Genomic DNA, 21,518 nt, shown 5'->3' with positions numbered 1-21,518 from the left:
ATAATTCAGAGATGTAGTGTTTGATGTTGACTTAAGGATGTAAAGTAAAGGGTTTTCTACTTTCATTTAAAAATCCCACATTCAGACCTTTCCATGTAGCAGCGTGGGTGATACCCTTGTTTTGCTGCAATGGAGCCTGAATAAACTAATCACAATTGCAGATTAAAACTGGTATATATAGATTCTAGAAATAAAAGGGATTTATATATTAATTAATCCAAATCACAGGTCTAAATTTTGTTTCAAGTAAAAAACCCTTTAACAATTACTATGAATAACTGCCACAAATAAAAAGGTAAAATAAATCATATCTAAAATACTTAAATTAATTGTACACTAATTTACTGAATTTATTTATTAAAAATATTTCTGGATAATGATCAGTTCATTTTTTTCTTTAATTTCTGCTGCCTAGGAGGTAAATACATGTGTTTTCCCACATTGAAATGACATACTCTGACCTTTGATTGTTCATTGTAAGAGGATTTCTCATACTCAAAACCTAATACTCGTGTTGGCTATAGATGGGCTGATTTTTCTGCTGATACAATAAAGATTCTAGAGTCTTAAAATCTAAAATTGTGAATGCTTTAAAAACAGGCTTTAAAAGATTTTTTCTAATGTGCTAAAAATTTTCTGACAGAAGATTAAAAATAAACCTTTCACTGGAAAGGAATATCTAGGAATTACAATTTATGTCACCTATGTGTAGAAACATGGAGAGGTCCCTCTTTCCCTTGCAGATCCCAGCAGGGCCAGACTTAGCCATGCTGTGCACAATTTTAGAATGCCACCTACTAACACAAAAAAAAAAGGAAGAGCCCAGGTAGGTAAACTGAGAGGTGTTAAAAGGCACAATGTGTCAAACAGTGAACACTAGGTAACAAGTAATAAAACAGTCACTAAATGGAATAATAAATAAAATCAGAGAACAGTGGATTTCAACTGTGACCCCCTGCTCTTTCGCTCAGGATCTTTCTTGAGCTTCGCCGTTGGAGGAGTTTTGTCTGTTTTTTCTAAATGGATATGCAGCATAATATAAGTGAAACAGAAAAGCAGGTTGCCAGAACTAATCCATGTCTACAAGAGTTGTCATTTTACCAAAATAGAGCCTTAGGATACAAGTAGAGGTTGCGTGTTAGTAGAAGTGTAATAAAAGGCTAGAGGAGCTTTAGGTAGACAGGAGCCAAGGGTGCTATTTTGGTAGAAGTTGCAGTGTTGTCAGAGGGTTGACAAATAAACAGAGGCCATGGTGAAGCTATATTTCTAAGAGGTTAAAAATCTTATGTTGCCATAAACATGCCATGTGTTCAAAGGAGAGAGTTTTTTGGCTCATATCCTATACCCATATTTATTCTTATCGTATACCCATAGTTAAAGACTTTATTGGTATCCTAGGTGCAGCCCCCTTCCCCTTTTTTATAGAAAGGGATGGCAAAGGCAAAAATTATATAAAATAAATATTACAGTCTACCAAGCACTGTAAGCAAAAGAAAGATGTTGATACTGCTAGCAAGCAGATTATAGGAGGGGCCATTCCATCTCACTACACAACATTCAGAAAGAAGATTAAGGGTTTTTTTCTTGCAAATCCTGATTGGCATTAAAAGTAACAAGAAATGAAATTTGGCCAGAAATTATGCAACAATTTGAAAGAAGTATATGTTAGCTATATAGTGGAATATGCCAGGAAATTACAATTTTCGCCTTTGTTGTATCAGATCTGCATCTGTATGACCAACATGTACAGCATGGGAGATACTATGCTTATCTGACTGTTGCCTGATCATATAATATAATGATTCTTAGGACCAGTAAAGTATTAAGTGCATTGTAATGTCTTACAAAAATAATATGCCCATGTACTTGAGAAATGTTCCATAAATAACAATCAAAGTAACCTTACAAAGTGTTTGTTTCTTTTCCCAAAACGGATGAGCCAAACCTCATGTGATGCTGTTTGGGATATAGTATGCAGAATATGTGGCATGCTCATTAGGGTACCTATCATTTCCATTTAAAACATTTCCATCTTCATACTCTTCACCTCTAACGGCATTTGATTTATTCTTAATCTCTTCTTTTCTTGCTTGCACCCAGAAATAAAGATTTTAGGCACAGGTAAGAAAGGCAAATGTATTCTCTGAAAACATGTCTCATTGTTGTCCAGCTTTATCTGCATAGCCCCATAGATCACAGTTGTGTTGTGAGCCATCGTTTCACTGTCACATGGAGATGGGTCTTTCTTTGATAGGAGCTTTTTACATGACACAGACGCAGGCACATTCTTATCTGAAAGGCCCAGATATGAATATTGCATTAAAACATACTGTTATTTGACCTGTGCTTTGGCTGCAAAACTGGACAGAGACAGGTGTTGTAGTATGATCAAAGGAAAGATTTTTGAATGTACAAGAGTGTGGGGAGACGAAGCTTTGTTCTACATGTGCCCCAGCTGTGCTTCTTTGTTACATAACCCTCGTGGTCTTCTGACGAGTTAGAATTGTGATCCTAACTAGGAACTTTCTATCAAAGTCTCCTCGAGCAAAGACTGCAGTGAGTGTATAGCTGTGTCACTCAACGGGGGGCAATTTATTCCCAATCTTAAAGGGAACCCTTCATAAGCCTGTTCTATATTTATGTTTAAACACAGCCTTAGGTAGTGCAGAACACGTTTGTAAAAATGGTCATTTTTCTCCTCTAGATTTATTATTTATCACTGAAGTTTTCAGCTTTTTTTCCTGCTTTCAACATTGCTTTGAGAAAGGACTTTTCTCCCATATGCTTGGTAACTGCTGATTTCCTGGTACAGCATACAAAAGTCAGCTAATTGCTGTGCATATTGTTTAATATTTAAGTTAAATCTTTCCAATTCATGCATTTAATTAGTGTCTATTTCTACTAAAAATAACCAAACAATTGAACAAAGGAGGTCATCAGGATTTATTGCTTGACAATGCTTACTAGTTTAGTTATTCAGCTGCATGGATATGTATAGTATATTTTTGACACCATTAAATGCTTAGGAATCAGAACCACAGATCTGCAAAAATGTGCGTTGAGCATGTAGACAATTAGTACTTAAGGGCATATATATATAAAGTAGTAAATGTGACTTTCAGTATACATTTACTGGTGGTAAAACAATCACAGTTATTTTGACACATGAACCTGAAGATATTCATCATCAGTGAATGCTTGATAAACTCAGACAAAATGAAAAGTCTACCAGATTTTAACGGCTTCCCCGCCGCGCTATAGTAAAACTACTGCTACAGAGCAGCAGGGCTAAAATCTCGTATATATACAAGATTTGAATTTCTGGGTAGGGGGCGCGTACGCTGCCCTACCAGTGCCACCATTGGCGGCTACAGATGTCAATCACCGGTATACAACACAGGTCTCTCTCCTGCCAGCAAGAACATACTGCTGTATATTTCTCTGCACAGCAGAGAAATACACAGCAGCATGTTTCCCAAGTAAAATACACACAGCACATGATGTAAAACACAGCACAGCACACAGTTAACCCTTTGATCACCTCCAATGTTAACCCCTTCCTGCCCAGTGTCATTAGTGTAGTGGCAGTGCTTTTTATTAGCACTGATCACTGTATAGTGTCATTGGGATGTCAGTGGCAATTAGTCAGTTCCCTCCAGTGTCAGAATGCCCACTGCAGTCACGCTATAAGTCACTGATCTCCGCAATAAATAAAATATAAAAATAAAATATAAAAATTCCAGTATATATACCCCCATTTGTAAACACTATAACTTTTACGTAAATCAATTAATTTACATGTATTGGGATTTTTTTTTAGCAAAGACATGTAGCAGAATACATTTTGGCCTAAATTTATGACAATGGGATTTTTAAAAGTTTTTATAGCAAAAAGTCAAACATATTGTTTTTTTATTTTTTCAAAATTGTTGGTCTTTTTTTGTTTATAACACACAAAAAAACCCACACAGGTGTTCAAATACCACCAAAAGAGAGCACTATTTGTAGGGAAAAAAGGACATAAATTTCATTTATGTACAGCATAGCATAACTACACAATTGTCAGTTAAAGTAGCGCAGCGCCGTATTGCAAAAAATGGCCTGGCCAGGAAGGGGGATAAATCCTCTGGAGGGCAAGTAGTAATAGTGCCTTTATTACCAACCTCAGGAAGAACTCACTGCTTTATTAGTATGCCCCCCAAAGTGTTTGCAAACCTTAACAAAAATCCTTTCTTATTGGCCTCATTGTAGTATGTTAAATATATCATTGGAAGAATTTTGTTATATCAATTCTGTAAGTGCTAAAAAAAAAGCACCTGTTGATCCTGGCAGAAATTTGGTGAGCTCTTAACTTCCTGTAGTGCGCTGACAATGCCACACTGAAATCTCAATAATCTCAATAACTATATTATCAGTCCTGATTTGGGTTTTCAGTGTATTGTAGAACACCTTCCCCCTGTGAGGCGTAGATGAGAAGAGGGGAGGTGTCTCGTAGTCATTAAACCCTTCCTGACTTAGGGTGACAACACTGCTGTTCCTCAGATACAGCAAGGTAAATGAGCACTGTCACTATAGGACATGAAGTGCGCCACTAACAGGATCCCCAGGTGATAAAAAAAAAGCCTAAACCAAATAATTAATGCAACCACCACATCAGAGGATTGGTAAGCTGCAATGTATTCCATTTTGTTCTTGGATTTAGATTTAGGTTAATGCTATCTTATGCAGCAGTGTATTATTTCCTCTTGTACTGGTTAAGATTGTGTCCCATTGTCTTAGGGGGGACTGTTTGCTGGGATGGAGCACTGTTGATAAATTTTCCCCATTTTCTCAAATTCATTCCACTGAAGATTCAAAGTTGAATTTTGGTTCCAAAATGAAACTTGGCATAGTGGTTTACATAACCAATGTTGTGCTGGGTCTAAGGTAGCTAAAGTCTTTAGATGTATCTAACCTAGAGGTGATTTAAGTGTTTAGTTCCACTTAAGCTGGACATACACTAGTACATTTTTTAACAAAAAAAAAACTCAGTACATTCAAGGAGCAGTCCAAAAGCTAATGTTCACCTGAGTGGTTGTTCTGCTGTATTGTGAACACAGAAGGTTGGTCACTGGGTACAGGCACTATTCAGAGAATAACTTTTTCTCATTGAATGAAGTGTTCTCTGATTAGACAAGGTGAAGAGTGTGATGTCACTGCCCTGGCTCTCAATCTCCTCCAATCAGAGAATGTTTTGCATTCATTGAGAAAATGCAAAGACATTTCTGAATGGTGCCCGTGACGAGTGGCCATTGTTCTGTGTTCAGAATGCAGCAAGGCAGCCACTTGGCACGGGACCTGAAATATAGTGGAGATTAATGAAGTAGCTGTTTCTGCTACAGTGATTCCCAGCTTCTGGAGGAATCATACAGGTATGGTCAATGCATAGTTACATTGGTCCAAGCAGGACCAATGTATCTATGTAGAAAATATCCATACCTGGAATTCTTGTTTAAGTTGATCTTTAAAAAAATATATATTCTTCAACCATTTCTAAACTGTATGTACTGTTTACAAGGTTATAAATTGCTTTGGATGGAGCAGTTGGTTCCAAGAGATATATGTACTACTAAGCCTCAGGGCAACAACAACGATTCCTGTATCAGTATACCTACTCATGGACTGGTATACTTAGATATACAGAAGTAACATAACCATATACTTTTAAACAACACAATCAGAAGGAACCAACGAAAGTCCTAGTGATACAGACACCCTAAATCAAACTAAATGGAACAGTACTGGATTTCCATGGTAGTGCATCTTAGAAAGACCATACCTTCTGTGAGTTGTTTTCAAGCCAACAAAAAATTATGCTTTTTGCAATGGCATAAAAGGGAGCCAGATCAGATGAAAAATGTCTGCAACTTAATTACCTTTTCTGCTTTGATAGGAAAAAAAGTATGATACAGTGTGTATTTCTCCATTCATCTGTTGGGCTTAGCAGACTATAGATAGGGATCTGTCATTTTTCTCCCTGTTAATTTCTTACAACACATACTGCCAAATAGTGTTTCAGCAGTGAAAATCGAGAAGGGGATTTGACTTCTCGCATAATGATTATGGCAGACTTAAATCTGCATGCTGGAGGCGGATAGAACTGTAACAGAGATCGTTATCGGTTTGGCACACGGCGATCCGTGCTTAGTGAAACATTCCTGTATTTGTATTTTAGTCAGTGAATTCTGAGATGGAAAGTTAAGAACTCTATTTACATCCCGAACTTCAAAGCGAAGACAAAGTTAATTTTAAAATTCCAATTCGGTGGTGCTCTGTTTATGAGCTGTTTGTGCTTCCGTTCCTGTTGAATTTTGTGTAATTTCTGTTTGTGCAGACGTTTTGCCATTTTTTAATTAGTATAATCAATTAATATTTTCCTTTATTAATACTAGTAATAGTCATGTGTTGATTATTTAAAGAATCAGTAAACCTGGAATACAAATTTACCCTTGTGTTAAAAGTTACCTTTTACATCTATATGTTATAATATGTAAAATATTTAGGTGAGACTTTGCACATTTGTCATTGTATGTTTGCTAAAGGAAACATGTAATTAAAGAAGTATATAGGCTGCCATTGCTGATATTTTCTTCTGAAAATACCTGGGGGTTGATTTAGTAAAACTGGAGAGTGCAAAATCTGGTGCAGCTCTGCATAAAAACAAATCCACTTCCAGATTTTTTTGTTAATACTTAACTGAACAAGCTAGAGGTTTAAGCTGATAGGCTACCATGCACAGCTGTACCAGATTTTCCACTCTCCAGTTTTAGTAAATCAACTCTCATGTGTCTGGCTATCATTCTGATACTTTGGCTTTAAAGCGGTAGTAAAGTCCACTTTAGGACTTGTACCTACAGGTAAGCCCATAATAAAGTTTACCTGTAGGCACAGTGAATATCCTCTAGACTTGAGGAGGAGATATTCACACTGGATGCAGCTGGTGACATCACCGTTGCATGAGCTCTGAAGACCCCTGTGCCATAAACCATGACTCCCATGGGCATGTGCGGGAGTGACATTATCATGACTCAGCCATTCAATGGACTTGAGCCAGTGAACCTGGAAGGAAGGCCAGGGGAAGATGGAAGCCCTGTCATTGGTGACAGTGCACTGCTGGAGGGCTTCGTTCTAAGATAAGAATTTCATATTGTGCTAGTATGTGATGCATACTAGCACATTATGCCATTGTCTTGCAGGGGATTTTTTTTTTTGAATGGCGGTGGTTTACTACTATTTTAATACTCACTGGCCTGGAACAAGTAGAGATCAATAATTCTGACACAGCCCCTGCTGAAGTGGACATGTCAACAGTTCTCAAATCCTAATCCTTTATTTATTAAACTTTTTCATTCTCTATTAGAAAATTAGATACTATTTAATTACAAAATTAAATAATATCTAAAGGTTAGTATTCACTGTGCAGTCATTAAAAAAATACTTTGAAAAGTGAATAGAATTTATTCCTTTAGTAAATCAATCTCTGTATGTTTAGTAAAGACCATGAAAGTTGCTGGCCGATCTTGCATTGTGGTTTTAAAGGACCACTAAGCCCCAAATGGATCATTATGTCTATACAGCATTGAAGTATATTGGGCACTGCTACCTTGATGGTCCAAGGCAGCTATGGCTGTTCTTGGATCTGTCACTTCTCTTGGCATTGCAAGTGAATACACTGAAAGTTAATGACAGCACAGTACACATGATTCTGCTGCTTTGCCTAACACCTCCTCTATGATTATACTGGCAAGTGTAATAGGATAGTAAAGAAAAGATAGAACAATGGAAAATAAAAAGCAAATGCTTACATAAATTCAACAGGAAACCACGCATTCATGTGTTCCATTGCAGGGCTAATTAGTTGGCACTGCCCAGTTTCTTGTTGTCTGGCAAATGGATCTTTCATGTGCTTTTTCAATCAAATAGCACTGTTAAAAAAGCCTCTTATGAATGATGTAGATGGTGCAATCAAGTCCAGATTTGAATTTTACTAAGAGTCATATCAGTAAAGTCAGCGATTTACTGCATCCTGTACCTCCAAGCTTCCTAAGATAGAAAAAAAAGAGATGCTTTTAAGTCCAAAAACATAAGTTATAAGTATGGGACATGGCCGTTTTACATTTCCACGACCAGAAACAATAAAAGACACATTTTTATGAATTTACTAATGCCTAATCAGTCACTGTGAACAAAATAAAGATGATATAAAGAATGCAAGGGACTAAAAAAGGATTTATTAACCAATGCCTTTTATTTCATACTATTTAAAAGTAAGCTATACAATATTTTAAAGCTGTATTCCAGCCTTACCTTTAATTTTGCACAGTTGTATAGGCTTCTCACCTGTACTAAAATGCTTAGTCTAGTTTCACTGCACACTGTGATACCCTCAGTATGCATTAGAAGCTGCAGCAAGTTAGAAAAATCTCACCTTATTTTGTGGCTGGAGGACATCCAACATGGTCTAGCCCATTCTTACTGTTCTTGACCTGTTCCATTTGCTCATTGGTATTCAGTTATTTCAGTCACAGAGGCTTACCATCACATGTGGGAATTACCGAGGGTAGTCTGCCTAGGAACACCCACATCTACAGGCTGACACCTACCCATCAAGGTATTTTGATATTTGCAAAACTGTTCCAAAGAACCAGTGCACTGCTTCCATCAGAACTGAGGACTCTTGAGAGGAGTACTGAGGCAGGTTTCTGTGGACAACACTGCTGTCCCCTCTCTCCAACCATTATCTACCATTGCACAAAGAAGCACACAGACCCAGTGATGAAAATAAGGTATGTGATACAAAATTGAAAGGTTTTATTTAAAAATTTCATTAGCATATTGATTGGGGAGGGGGGACAGGGAGGAACCGGAGAAGGCAAAATATAAGATCATTCTTTAGCTTTAAAATTAAAAATATTTTTTTCTAATAGAGAAAAATAGACACTTATGAATGGATTTGGGCAAATAGTTATACACAACTTAAATACATCTATGTGGGTTGTTTTACCTGCCAAACCATTTTTAAATCCATTCAGTCAATTCTGTAATTCCCACACCTCTAACAAAGTACATTGAAGGTAACAACACTGTTTCCTTGTTCAGAACTTCCATGTCCAGTGTATCCAGTTTGCAATCATTGGGCAATGGTCTATATATTTACAACTCCCCCCACCATTCCCAAAGTGTCACAAATGAACCTCTGCACATTCAAGGAAACAAAGCAAGGCATGATCTAACTAATCTGCAATAAATGCTATAGACCAAAAGACATGTCTTCATGGAAAATCACTGTGATAACAGGAACAATACAGCAAACACTCTATATTACAGTAATATAGTGTAATATAAGCTGGTATTACACACAAATAATACATAGAGTATATTCACTAGAAAGCAAACTCTAGATTCTACAATATATGAATACATTTTTTTATAGTAAAACAATAAAAAGTCTTCCAGCTCTCATGTAAACCTATTTCTCGGATACAATTTTGACCAGAAACAATATCTTAATAATTGTTATAGCTGAATTATTGGTAGGTGCCAATATGGCATAAAGTGAAACATTTAGAGGAGAGCTACCAACCCAGGTCTGGTCACTGAACTGTACTCTTCAATAGAACTGTAAGAATGTCTTCCTACAGTACCTACACTAAAGAAGAGTTTGAGGATTTAATTGAGCGTAAAGTCCCTGAAGGGATATTGCAGCTATAAACTTTGGTTGGATTAATTGCATTAATATACAGATTGTAATATTCAAGCTCTTAGATGCACAGAATATTATTATATTGTATAAATTAGAAAAGGTTAAAATACTTGCAGATTCCTTTTAACTCAAGAGAAAAATTATAAATTATTGTCAAATAGCGGATTTGCTTCTGCTTTATATTCTATAGAAAACCTGCAACACAAATGTATCTCCAAATGACATTGTAGTGCTATGGGCTTTGTAAGGACCAACAGAGCTGTAGTATAGGCCAAATTATACTTCTCATTATATCCTGGTAAGCTATGCCAGTTATGCCCTCTTTAGACCAGAAAATCTTGAAAACAAACATACAAAAACAGAAGAGACGCAATGGCCTAATGCATTACCATATACAAGATTGCTTATTAAATGCACCCCTCCTTCAGACATACACCCATACATCCTACAAAGGAAAGGGACCAATACACTAAAGGCCAGAGACTTGAAGATAGAGATGCATTTAAGAAGAGATATGATGCATTGGCTGGCTTTGCTTTGATGAAGAGGGTTCGTCCCTGGAAATGCATTAGCTGGCGAGTCTTGTGACACCAGGGTTGTGTTAATACTCCATCTTATGAAGGTTACCCTGCCACTGGGGTCTGGTCTATAATACTATATTAGCCTATAGCTATTGTCAGTATGCACTCAATACTTTTCCAATAAAGTTGTATTTGGTAATGCACTAGGCTTTTGCACCCTTTCTTTTTCTGTTTTCTATAATAAACCTCTGCACTTGCTGACTTCTCCTTCTGAAAATGCTTTTTGTCTTTGTCATGCTGATTTAGAGGTTCCACTAACTTCTGAGATGCTTATGTGCTGATTCACACATGTGCGATGCGGATTGAAGCTCAGATTTCCCAGCTAATTGACACACTTGTTCAGTGGTTTAGGTCAGGTTTACATCAGGCTCAGGAGAGGTCTAGATCAGGTTCAGGTCAGGATTTTATCCTGTTCACAACTGATAACATGTGCGGTTTAGAGATGGTTCCCATAGAAGTCAGGCTGTAATCCGCACCTGAACCGGATCGCACTGCTCAGAAATTGTACAGGACTCTTTCAATCCACACTGAATCCGCACCGCCAGTGCACCAGACATATGTGAACAGGCACCATAGGAAGCAATGTTACTTCACATGGCATGCTGATTGGATGTAGTTCAAACCGCATCCAATTCGTATATATGTGAACCAGCACTAACTGAGAAGAGGCATGTTGTTTAGGCATTGCGGTGATTTTATTTGACTTGCTGCATACTTGTTCCATGTCAATGACTGAGGTTATTAAAGACAAAGGAGTTTATTTACTAAAGGCAAATAGGCTGTTCACTTTGCAAGGGAATTTTACCCAGAGCTTTATGAATGAGGTGAAGCTGTCATTCAGTCATGTGCAAGCCAAAAAGAATCATACTTTTTTTTTTCTTTTTTTCTTGTGCTTGACTGGGTATTCTTTGCAAAGTGAAATTTTACCACATTCACTAAGCTAAGGGCAACTTCCCTTGCAAAGGAAACAGTCTGTTTGTTTTAGTAAATCAACCCCACAGAATCAGACAATGGATATGTTTAGAAGAAGGTCAGAAATGGCAGGCCCCATATCAGCACAAGTTTCCTTTAATTATTGCATTCCCTTCCTAAAGGGTTTTAAAGGAAAAATGTTATTTGTTTTTAGACCTCCAGCTTTCATTATTTCTTTTTATGTTTAAATTAGCAATTTAATTAAGAAATCAATGACAACAGAATGATGATTTTTTAACCTTAATCTAATAAATATACATAACTCAAATGCAACTGAATTCATTTAAACTTGATTTTTTTTATACTGCAAAGAGAGGGCTACGCTTTTTTACATAATTAATTGCATGCATATAGTTTTAACTTTGACCAAAACTGCCCTGTAAAAGATTACAAACAATTGGTTTGACATCAGTTAGGCCTGTAATTGGCATCCATAAAAAGATTAAGGCTTTCTTACAGCGATAATAGCAATTCCAGTAATATATCGCCTCAACTTCTCAAAGACAGGGAAGGAGCATTCTATCTTGCCGGTGGTAAAGGAGAATCTTATCACAATAGGGATTAAATAAAGATTGCATAAACACCTACATCTGGTTACCATGGAAACCATAACGGTTTCAAAAAAGATTTATACCATTCTAATGGGTGTATTACAATAGATGTCAGTCATCTAAACTTTGCTTTTATTCTCTTAAGTGCACATCCATCTTTTAAATGGTTCTTTATCTGTTGAAAGTTTGATGTCTCTTCTCCTTCAGGTAGTTTTACCTTCTGTTGGGTATTATAAGCTACATTTTTCATGATTTCCTGTTTTATAAATTTACGTTTGATATTGGGAACTATTCACAGCTGAGCTTTTCAGAAACACAGGTTAAAGCACCCTCGTGGTTATGATGCTGTTTCTGGCATTCTTCAGAAAATCTCTCTTGTTATACTTTTAGAAACATGCACCAAAGCTGCAGTCTTGCTACAAACATTAATGCAAGCCAGCTTTGTTTAAAAATTTTGGTGTGGTATAGTTTTTATATTACATTTATTAATTTGTCTATTTAGATTTTTCAAGTAAAAAATAGTATGTGAGGATAGTGGCAGATGAAGCTAACAGACCCCAGATCATCCCCTACGGAATGTGTGAGGTTTTATTTTGATTATGAAAATTGTGGGCAGTAACTCCAGTGCTTTCAGTCCTATGGATGCTGCCTGGCCATGTGATTGACTTGTATGAAAATGATGTGGGGAGTGTTCGCACTATCCTCTTCCCTTGACCTTTAGTGACTGCATGGGATGCTGAAGCAAATATCCAGCACCAGTGATCATTTTGTTTTCTTGAGAAATGAGTACAGATATTATTGACTCCCTGTTTCACTGGGAGAGGGAACTGCTATTTCCCATTCCATATTTAAGCCACTCATGTAATGCTTCTCTTAGTATGTTCAGTGGTGTCCTATGAGCACCACAAGGTTTCTATTCCAAGGAACATGTAAACTACACATATACTTACCCTGCTGCCAGCTTCTAGTAACAGATATCACCAGGGACATGGCTACATAGCTGTTCTAGTGATGTTTTGGAATAGGTAGCATGCTTATTGGTTTCTGCAGTGTAGGTGTGTGGGACATTTTTAATGGTAAAGAAAGTATGCTATGGGGTTGATTTGCTAAAGGCAAATAGGTTTTTCACTTTTCAAGGGAGTTTTCATTTTGCAAAGAACTTTTCCCCTAGTTTATGGAATGAGGTGAAGTCCCGTTGACTTCTATCTTTCAATCATTCTTTAATGACTGACATTGTATCACTGGATTAGTCAGTGTGGTGCCTATATTTAAAAAGTGGCCAAAGTCTTTACCAAGTAGCTGTAGAAGAGGTAGTTTAACTCCTATAGTCAGGAAGATACAGTAGAGTTTAATAAAATACCACATAGATGAGTTCTTGCTAAAAAAATATATTTTTTAAGCAATAAACATGCAATTTAAATACAATTAAACACTTATGCTCAACACATCAAACTATACCTTGCACAACATCAGATATAATAAAAAGTCCCATCAGCCAAGAGTCCCCTTGTTTGCTTCTCAAATGTTCATAAATATAAATATACACATAAATATTCTCTTCTGTACTCTTAATGTCGTCTATAGCACACGTATGTTGCACCTCCAACAATTACCAGATGTACTCTCACCTGGAACTTTTGGACTCACATATAATACTAGGTCAAAAAGCCCTTGTGTCCCTTTAATTGGACTTTATAGTATAGTCTCCTCGTTTCCCCTCCTGGGAAAAGATCAGCTTCTTCTTTTAGGTATAAGATAATCCCCCTAAGGAAGCCACATGACCCTGTGGCGTAACACATAGGGGAGGGGCTTGATGACGTCACAATGCTCGTGGTGGGTAGCGGACTGGTAAACATGAGGACACTGTTATAGGTGCACAGCATATCCTTTATTTTAATTGCTGGCTATATCTAGTGTGATCAAGCACCAGTAACATGTGAGTGGTTTTCCTACTGTTTTAAATAAGGAAATCAAGTGTTTTAAGGATAAAGCACTGTCTTTTGCCTCTTTGCTTTTTATGTTGAGCAGAGAAGTAAGGAGAAGGAGAATTTGAATGGAGGATTTAATCTATATCTAAGAGAAGGAGTTGATCTTTGCCCAGGAGGGGAAACGAGGCGGCTATACTGCAAATTCAATTAACCGCTTGCCTACCAGGTACTTTTACCCCCTTCATGCCCAGGCCAATTTTCAGCTTTCAGTGCTCTCACACTTTGGATGACAATTGCGCAGTCATGCAACACTGTACCCATATTAAATTTTTATCTTTTTTTTCACACAAATAGATCTTTATTTTGGTGGTATTTAATCGCCACTGGGTGTTTTATTTTTTGCACTATAAACAAAAAAAGAGCAAAAAAATTGACAAAGAAAGTTTTTCTTTGTTTCTATTAAAAAATTGACTGTCGGCACTGACTGGCGCCACTGCTGGGCACTGATGGGTGGTACTGCTGGGCACTGATGGGCACAACTGTTGAGTGGCACTGATGGGTGGCACTGCCAGGCGGCTCTACTTGGCACTGATGATCAGTGACCTGATGATCAGTGCAGATGTCCGCTGTGACATTTGCATTACTTTCCTCATGCTGCAAAGTGCTGCCAATAACCGACAACTGTATTTACTCGGTGATCTGCTGTATCATTGGACAGTGCTGATCACATGGTAAAAGGCCGCTGTGATTGGTCTTTTACCTCATCAGGTGATTAGCTGTGTCTGTAGAACACAGCGATCAGAGACAGCACCGGGAGCACGCTATTGGGGGCACGCGGAAGGGCACGTTCTGGGAGGATGTCATATGATGCTCTCCCAGAACTGGACAACCGTGCTGTAGCCTCATTCAGCTATAGCGTGGTTTTGAAGTGGTTAAAAGGACACAAGCGCTTTTTGACCTGGCATTATATGTGAGGTCAATAGCTTCAGGTGAGAGCACTTCTGGTGATTGGTGGAGGTGCAACACAAGTATGCTATAGAAGTCACTAAGAGTACAGACGAGGATATTTTTATGTATATTTATATTTATGAACATTTGAGAAGCAAATAAGGGGCCTCTTTTGGCTGACAGGACTATTATTATTTTATCTGATGTTGTGTAAATTATATTTTGATGTGTTGAGCATAAGTGTTTAATTGTATTTAAATGAGAAATGTGGCAGTATTTGTGAGTTAAATGGACAAACTACACATAAATATGAGTATGTGAAGGGTGCGGGCAGCTTTGATATAGGAATAATATTGTTTGATCACTGCAATATTGGGGGGTGTTTAGAGATTTTTAGTCATTTTTCATAGAGCCGCTCGCAAGACTATATACATTACCAGGCTACTGTATGTAGTGGCATACAGCCCATAAAGGATGTCTCCCTCAATGCACTTTTTAAATTAGGCAAATGTGGCAAATGAGGTTTACTGTTGATAAATGTAATGTTATGCACTTGGGGCCTAAAAACATGCATACATCATGGGGAAGCCAATGGTGCAGAATGATTTGGGTGTTCTGGTAGATCATAGACTTAATATTAGCATGTAATGCCAATCTGCAGTTTCTAAAAAAAAAAAATTACTTTCTTGTATTAAACGAGGTATAGATTTCAGAGAGAGAGAGAGACATCATTGTACCAATGTACAAATCATCTGAAATATGCAGTTCAGTTTTGGTCACCAATTCACAAAAAGGATATTGGAGAACTGGAGCAGAAAGTACAGAGAAGGGAAGCCAAAAGGTTAAGAGAAATGGAGGAGCTCAGCTATGATGAAAGAGTAGGTGAATTACATTTATTCTCTCTGGGGAAGAGACAATTAATGGGAGATATGAGCAAGAAATATAAATACATCAGTGGCCCTTATAGTGTACTTGGTGTTGAGTTATTCACTTTAAGGCAATCACAAAGGACAAGAGCCACTCTTTACATCCAGAGGAAAAGAGATTTATCTTCCAAATACAGAAGGTGTTCTTCACATTAAGAGCTGTGAAAATGTGGAATAGACCCATTTGAGGCTTGGATTCTTTCCTAAATGCACAAAATAAAACTGAATACTAACATTTATAGGTAATAACACCAGGGGTGGTTGCGCCCCTGCTGGAGTAAATTGGATCATGTTTTTTTGGTCTTTTTTGCCTTCCTCTGGATCAACTGTGGGTATATAATTGGGTATATGCAGGTTTTCTACGTGTGTTTATGTGTTGTCTTTTCTGTTAGTTGAGTTATACACTTTTTTTTTTCAACCAGATAAACTATGTAATTATATAAGCACGTGCAAGCTAAAAAAATACTTATTTTTACATGCACATAATTGGATATGCATTGCAAAGTAAATTTTCACTACATTCACTAAGCTATGCAAAAAATTCCCTTCCAAAGTGAAAATTCTCTTGCAATGTCAACAGCTTTTTTGCCTTTTAGTAAAGCAACAACTGGTACACAACTGATAAATGATGTTTTAGCATTCAAAAATACATGGTAAAGGATAGCTGTGTAGCTTAAGTGTGGAGTGCTCCAGTGTTAAATAATATTACACTATATTGCCAAAAGTATTGGGACGCCTGCCATTACTCGCACCTGAACTTTAATGGCATCCCAGTCTTAATCAGTAGGGTTCAATATTGGGTTGGCCCACCCTTTGCAGCTATAACAGCTTCAACTCTTCTGGGAAAGCTGTCCAAAAGGTTCAGGAGTGTGTCTATGGGAATGTTTGACCATTCTTCCAGAAGCGCATTTGTGAGGTCAGGCACTGATGTCGGACGAGAAGGCCTGGCTCACAGTCTGAACTTTAATTTATCCCAAAGGTGTTCTATCGGGTTGAGGGCAGGAACAGGAAGGGGCCACCCCCAAACTGTTCCTTCAAAGTTGGGAGCATGAAATTGTCCAAAATATCTTGGTATGCTGACACCTTAAGAGTTCCCTTCACTGGAGCTAAGGGGCCAAGCCCAACCCCTGAAAAACAACCCCACACCATAACCCACCCTCCACCAAACTTTGCACTTGGCACAATGCAGTCAGGCAAGTGCCGTTCTCCTGGCAACTGCCAAGCCCAGACACATCCATTGTATTGCCAGACAGAGAAGCGTGATTCATCACTCCGGAGAACACATCTCCACTGTTCTAGAGTCTAGTGGCAGCATGCTTTACACCACTGCATTTGATGCTTTGTAATGTTGGGCAGCTGCTTAGCCATGGAGACCCATTCCATGAAGCTCTCTATGCACTGTTGTTGTGCTGATCTGAAGGTCACACAAAGTTTGGAGGTCTATAGCTATTGACTCTGCAGATAGTTTGCGACTTCTGCGTACTGTGCGCTTTAGCATGCGCTGACACTGCTGTGTCATTTTATGTGGCCTACCACTTCATGGCAGAGTTGCTGTTGTTCCCAGTTGTTTCCACGTTGTTATAATACAACTTACAGTTGAAAATGGAATATTTAGTAGCAAGGAAATTTCACAGATGGACTTATTGCACAGGTGGCAACTTATAACAGTACCACGCTTGAATTCACTGAGCTCCTAAGAGCAGTCCATTCTTTCACAAATGTTTTTAGACGCAGTCTGCATGCCTAGGTACTTGATTGTATACACCTGTGGCCATGGAGGTGATTGGAACAACTGAATCCAATGATTTGGAGTAGTATCCCAATACGTTTGGCAATATAGTGTATATTATATTGGTGTATATGGGCTTCGACAACACCACTACAATACAGCAACAGTTTTCTGCTTAAATCCTCAGAGCTGCCCAACACATAAAGCAGATTTGTAGCCAAAATGTAAATACCATGTAACCCAGAAGGACTAGCATTTTTTACTAAAACTATCATCCCCATGTAAATTCTTAGCATTTTACTGGCTCTAATTTATGTTGCAGAATTGGCTCTTGCCAAGCTGTTTAGAAACAGTGGGGTAATTTAAGCCTAGTACACATACTGAGTTTTTTTTTTTTTTTCATTCAACCCAGTGGCTCAAATGAAGCAATGTTAGTACAGCGATCTTTCCCACTGTGCCTTTGTGTTCTGACAGGGAAACCCCCCCCCCCTTCCCTGCTAGGGCACATTAATCAGTGGCTGCAAATGCTGATTTCATGCTGGTTTTCCAGCATGTCCTTTCGAAAAAAGCCAGTCCTCAGACTGGCTTCTGTCCTGCTGAACTGGCTGATATTTAGCTTTAGGTACCCAGCTTTATGCATTGGACTGGGGGAGGGAGAACATATTCCACCCAATCACTATCTTCCACTACATACTCCGTACATGTAATGGAGGTGTGTCGGTAGCTGAACTATTTTGCCTTACGCATACAGTGGCCACATGCTTCAAAATGCTACACTGCATAGGAAACGGTAAGTAATTTCAAATGCAGAGCATTTGAATTTATAGGTTGTAAACATAAAAATAGAAATTTAACTTTATTGTTGCAGATCCTAATCATCATATTTTGAAGCTCAACATATGCGAATCCCACAGTTCCCAATGGGGAAGGATATGCTACTTTTGGCCTCTTTTTATGGAGGGATTAGAAGTGTCAGGTCCAGTTTTAACTCATTCTAGCACACAGGTTCTGATCCAGTTGTACATGTACCCTGCGGTACTTCTAAGTTCAGGTGCTAGGGCAGCTTGGAGAAGTACATTAAGCAAATCTTTATAGAGCTGTAGCAAATGCTACAATACAGACTCCAAGAAATATTTTTGGGTAATTAAAAACACAAAGGGTTTCTCCTAAAACATTTTGTAGCATGTGTCCACATGTTAAAAGGAACTTTAGATGTCGTGAACTAGATCTGACATTTTTTAAAGGGTTGTGTACTTTAATAAGGCTGAGAAACACTGATCTAAGAAAACCTCTTGATAATAAAATTGTCTCACTTGTTTGTTTAGTCAACTCATTCCCCATATGGACAGTATAAGAACAACTGCTCAGATATGATTAAAAAATATGATGTTAGAACTTCAGGCACACACAGACATTGCAAATGTTCTGTTATTAAACTAGATCATTTCCCAGTCAGTGCCTGGTAAAAAGCAAAAACACAATACCTGTTAAAGTCATAATCATCTTTCGCAGTGAATATGACACAATTGAAATATTGCATTAACTTCAGCATTCATATATTTCCTTTGTTCAGAAACAATATTTAATTATTTCCTTTTATCTGGCATAATAAAAGAAGTGTGTATTTTGGTTGCACTGACAGTGATAAATGATTGGGAGAAGATTTCAACAAAATCCTACTTCTGAAATAAATCTACAAGAATAATACACGGCTTCATCTCAAATGATAGTGTTACTTACACTCTATTTTCAAGTGTACCTGTTCCACTCATTTTACAGATTGTAACACTATTCAGTTGGCACTAGAGAAATCAGGGCTGCATGGGGTAGTTTGTATTGCAGATATTTACTGCATATGTGTGGTTTTTTTAAATATTGACTTATCACTTGCTTTAAGAGATAGGGCTGCTATCTTATACTTTTCATCATCGCACAAAAGCAGTAGCAATTTTGAGGGCAAGACTATGCTTTAGTAAATGTAATTTATCAGTTTCATAGATACTAGCTTTGTTGCTAGGTCATAGGGTACAAAGACCCTGAAAAGACCTTTAACCATCCTGCAAGTATAGAAAAATGACTGATGTTCTGCCACAAATGCAAGCCGTTCCTAATTTCCTGTTATGGACTGGAAACACAAACCTTTTCTAGACTGAAATCACAAGAAATGGTGTCAGCCCTGCCCAACTGTCCTTTGCTAAATTACCTAACCCCTCCCCTTTTTCTCATCTCCACAACACAGAGACTAATTGTGTCATAGTCCAAGATAAGAACTGTGAAAGAGGAAAATGCAGCTTATGATAAGGGAGAAGAAGGGAGCAATTAAGAAAAGGTAAAATAGGAGTAAAAACTAGGTATAACTATTCTTAAAATTGTCTCTTTCCCCTTCTCCTATCTATCCTGCATGCCCTGGATAAAAAAAATCTGTATACTTTTTTAATTAAGTTTTGGTATGTCATGTGTTTCAACAGCTCTAGCTTCCCTGTGTACGGGAGCACTTTACAACAGCTGTGAATTACAGTGACCCATAGCCCACTACCCATAGGCTCCCATGGCTCAGCCATTGTCGGTGCTCCCTCCTCTCCCTTGCAGCATCCTGTCTCTGACACAGGGAAGCCTGAGCTGCAGGATCACACGACGAGATTGGCTTAATAATAAGTAAGGATATCCAGAATAGGTAGAAAGATGAGGGAGGGAATATTTTATATATACTTGGCAATAAACTGGCCGAACATGGTTGGCTATATGCAGCAGGGCTGATCTCTGTATTCTGACAGCAAGGAAGTCTCCCCACTATCAAAATACAAAGGCACAGCAGGAGGATTCCCTATTCCACCTCAAATATGTAGATGGGTAAATTAAGTATTTTTTTTCTGTTCAACCCACCGAATGAATCATCTATGGGCTACCGTAGATTTTTCTTCCTCTTTTAATTGTTAGGGTTTAATTACACTTTTATTGCCTCTGTTTTGGTGGGTCAGCCCTACCTTCGTAGGAATAGATACATATGTGTAAGTGGGTTATGGTTGTATCTGGTAGGAAAATAATAAAAGTATTTTTAGTTGAATTACTGTTTTTAACCATGGCTTGATAAAGGAATAAAAGGATATGTGGATGTTCATAATAATGACTCAAGGTTTATTTAATAATGCAGTTTAATGATGTGGTGTGTTAATTACAGTAACACGTTGTACCGGATTCTGATTTAGTGGGATTTCACCCTTTGAAAGTATCCTAAAGTCACAGCAGTAGAAGATGTTTGCTGATTGGTTGCTTTGGATTATTGCTTTTGCACATTATTTTTATAAAAACACTTGAAAGTCACCAACAGTGGCTTATTACTGGAGTCAGAAGTTGCTTTTCACTTTTAAAAATCTCTCTGAATAGAGTGAGAGCCTTGATAGAGGTGACAATAAGTGACACCATTTCTTATCATTTACAGCTAGTTAAACCATTTGAGAGAGTGCATTGGTTGAATTATCAGCTGTGTTATCTATTGCTATTTAATTGTTATATGACACTGACAAGCTATGCAAGAGTTCACAATAAAATTTACTCACAAAATCAATAAAGGAATACAAAGTTGTTACAGATACTGCAATTTAAAGGCTGGAATGAGATGTTAAAAAAGAGCTTGATGTCTGGATGGCAAAGGAATATTTGGCTATATAAATTAAACATACAAGGGAGTACAATAAACTTCAATGCCTGCTTGCTATTTCTTATGGCTCACATGATATGTTTATTAAGGGTGCCCCAGAGGAGAGGATGCTGAATTCTAAATGTATTCCTTTACAGTAGAATGTTATAATGCTGCTTTCTTTTATGCTGTTACCTGTATGTTCTAGAATTTTGAAAATCATTCTTTTAGATTATAGAGCTTATTTATTTTTAATATTTTTATGATTCCCTATTGTTGTAAATCTTGTTCTGATGTTTGCTTTTGCGCTACTTTTGGGGCTGTGAAATCTTAAAGTGGAACCCCAGACAAAGCATTTTTTAAAATTTGGTCTTCATTAGAAGGAAACATTAGAGCCCCTGTCAAGTTTCTTTTACTCCTGTTCTTCATAAGGAATGTTTCCATTATCACTGCCGACAGGATGTGAAATGGGAGAAAAACACAGCATAAAGAATCAGAAAAAAG

General features: G+C 37.6%; 1 protein-coding gene across 14 annotated transcripts in view; it reads left to right on the top strand.

Moving 5' to 3' along the window:
- The window catches only part of TENM3 (teneurin transmembrane protein 3), a 1,391,898-nt gene that overhangs the window by 1,308,575 nt on the left and 61,805 nt on the right, over positions 1-21,518 (top strand). For 6 of the 14 annotated variants that reach the window (XM_089669645.1, XM_089669651.1, XM_089669656.1 and 3 more), the window contains one exon: positions 2,099-2,121. The exons of 3 other annotated variants lie outside the window; for them this stretch is intronic. In XM_089669645.1, the coding sequence (XP_089525771.1) occupies positions 2,099-2,121 (23 nt within the window). The remainder of the gene's footprint in view (positions 1-2,098; positions 2,122-21,518) is intronic. 5 more of the 14 variants (XM_089669650.1, XM_089669647.1, XM_089669646.1 and 2 more) reach the window with 1 other exon arrangement.

This window comes from Staurois parvus, unplaced genomic scaffold, assembly GCF_062004578.1.
Source record: "Staurois parvus isolate SC_StPar_1 unplaced genomic scaffold, SC_StPar_1.0 ptg000080l, whole genome shotgun sequence".
Taxonomy (NCBI): domain Eukaryota; kingdom Metazoa; phylum Chordata; class Amphibia; order Anura; family Ranidae; genus Staurois; species Staurois parvus.
This window is presented reverse-complemented; position numbering and strand designations above follow the sequence as displayed.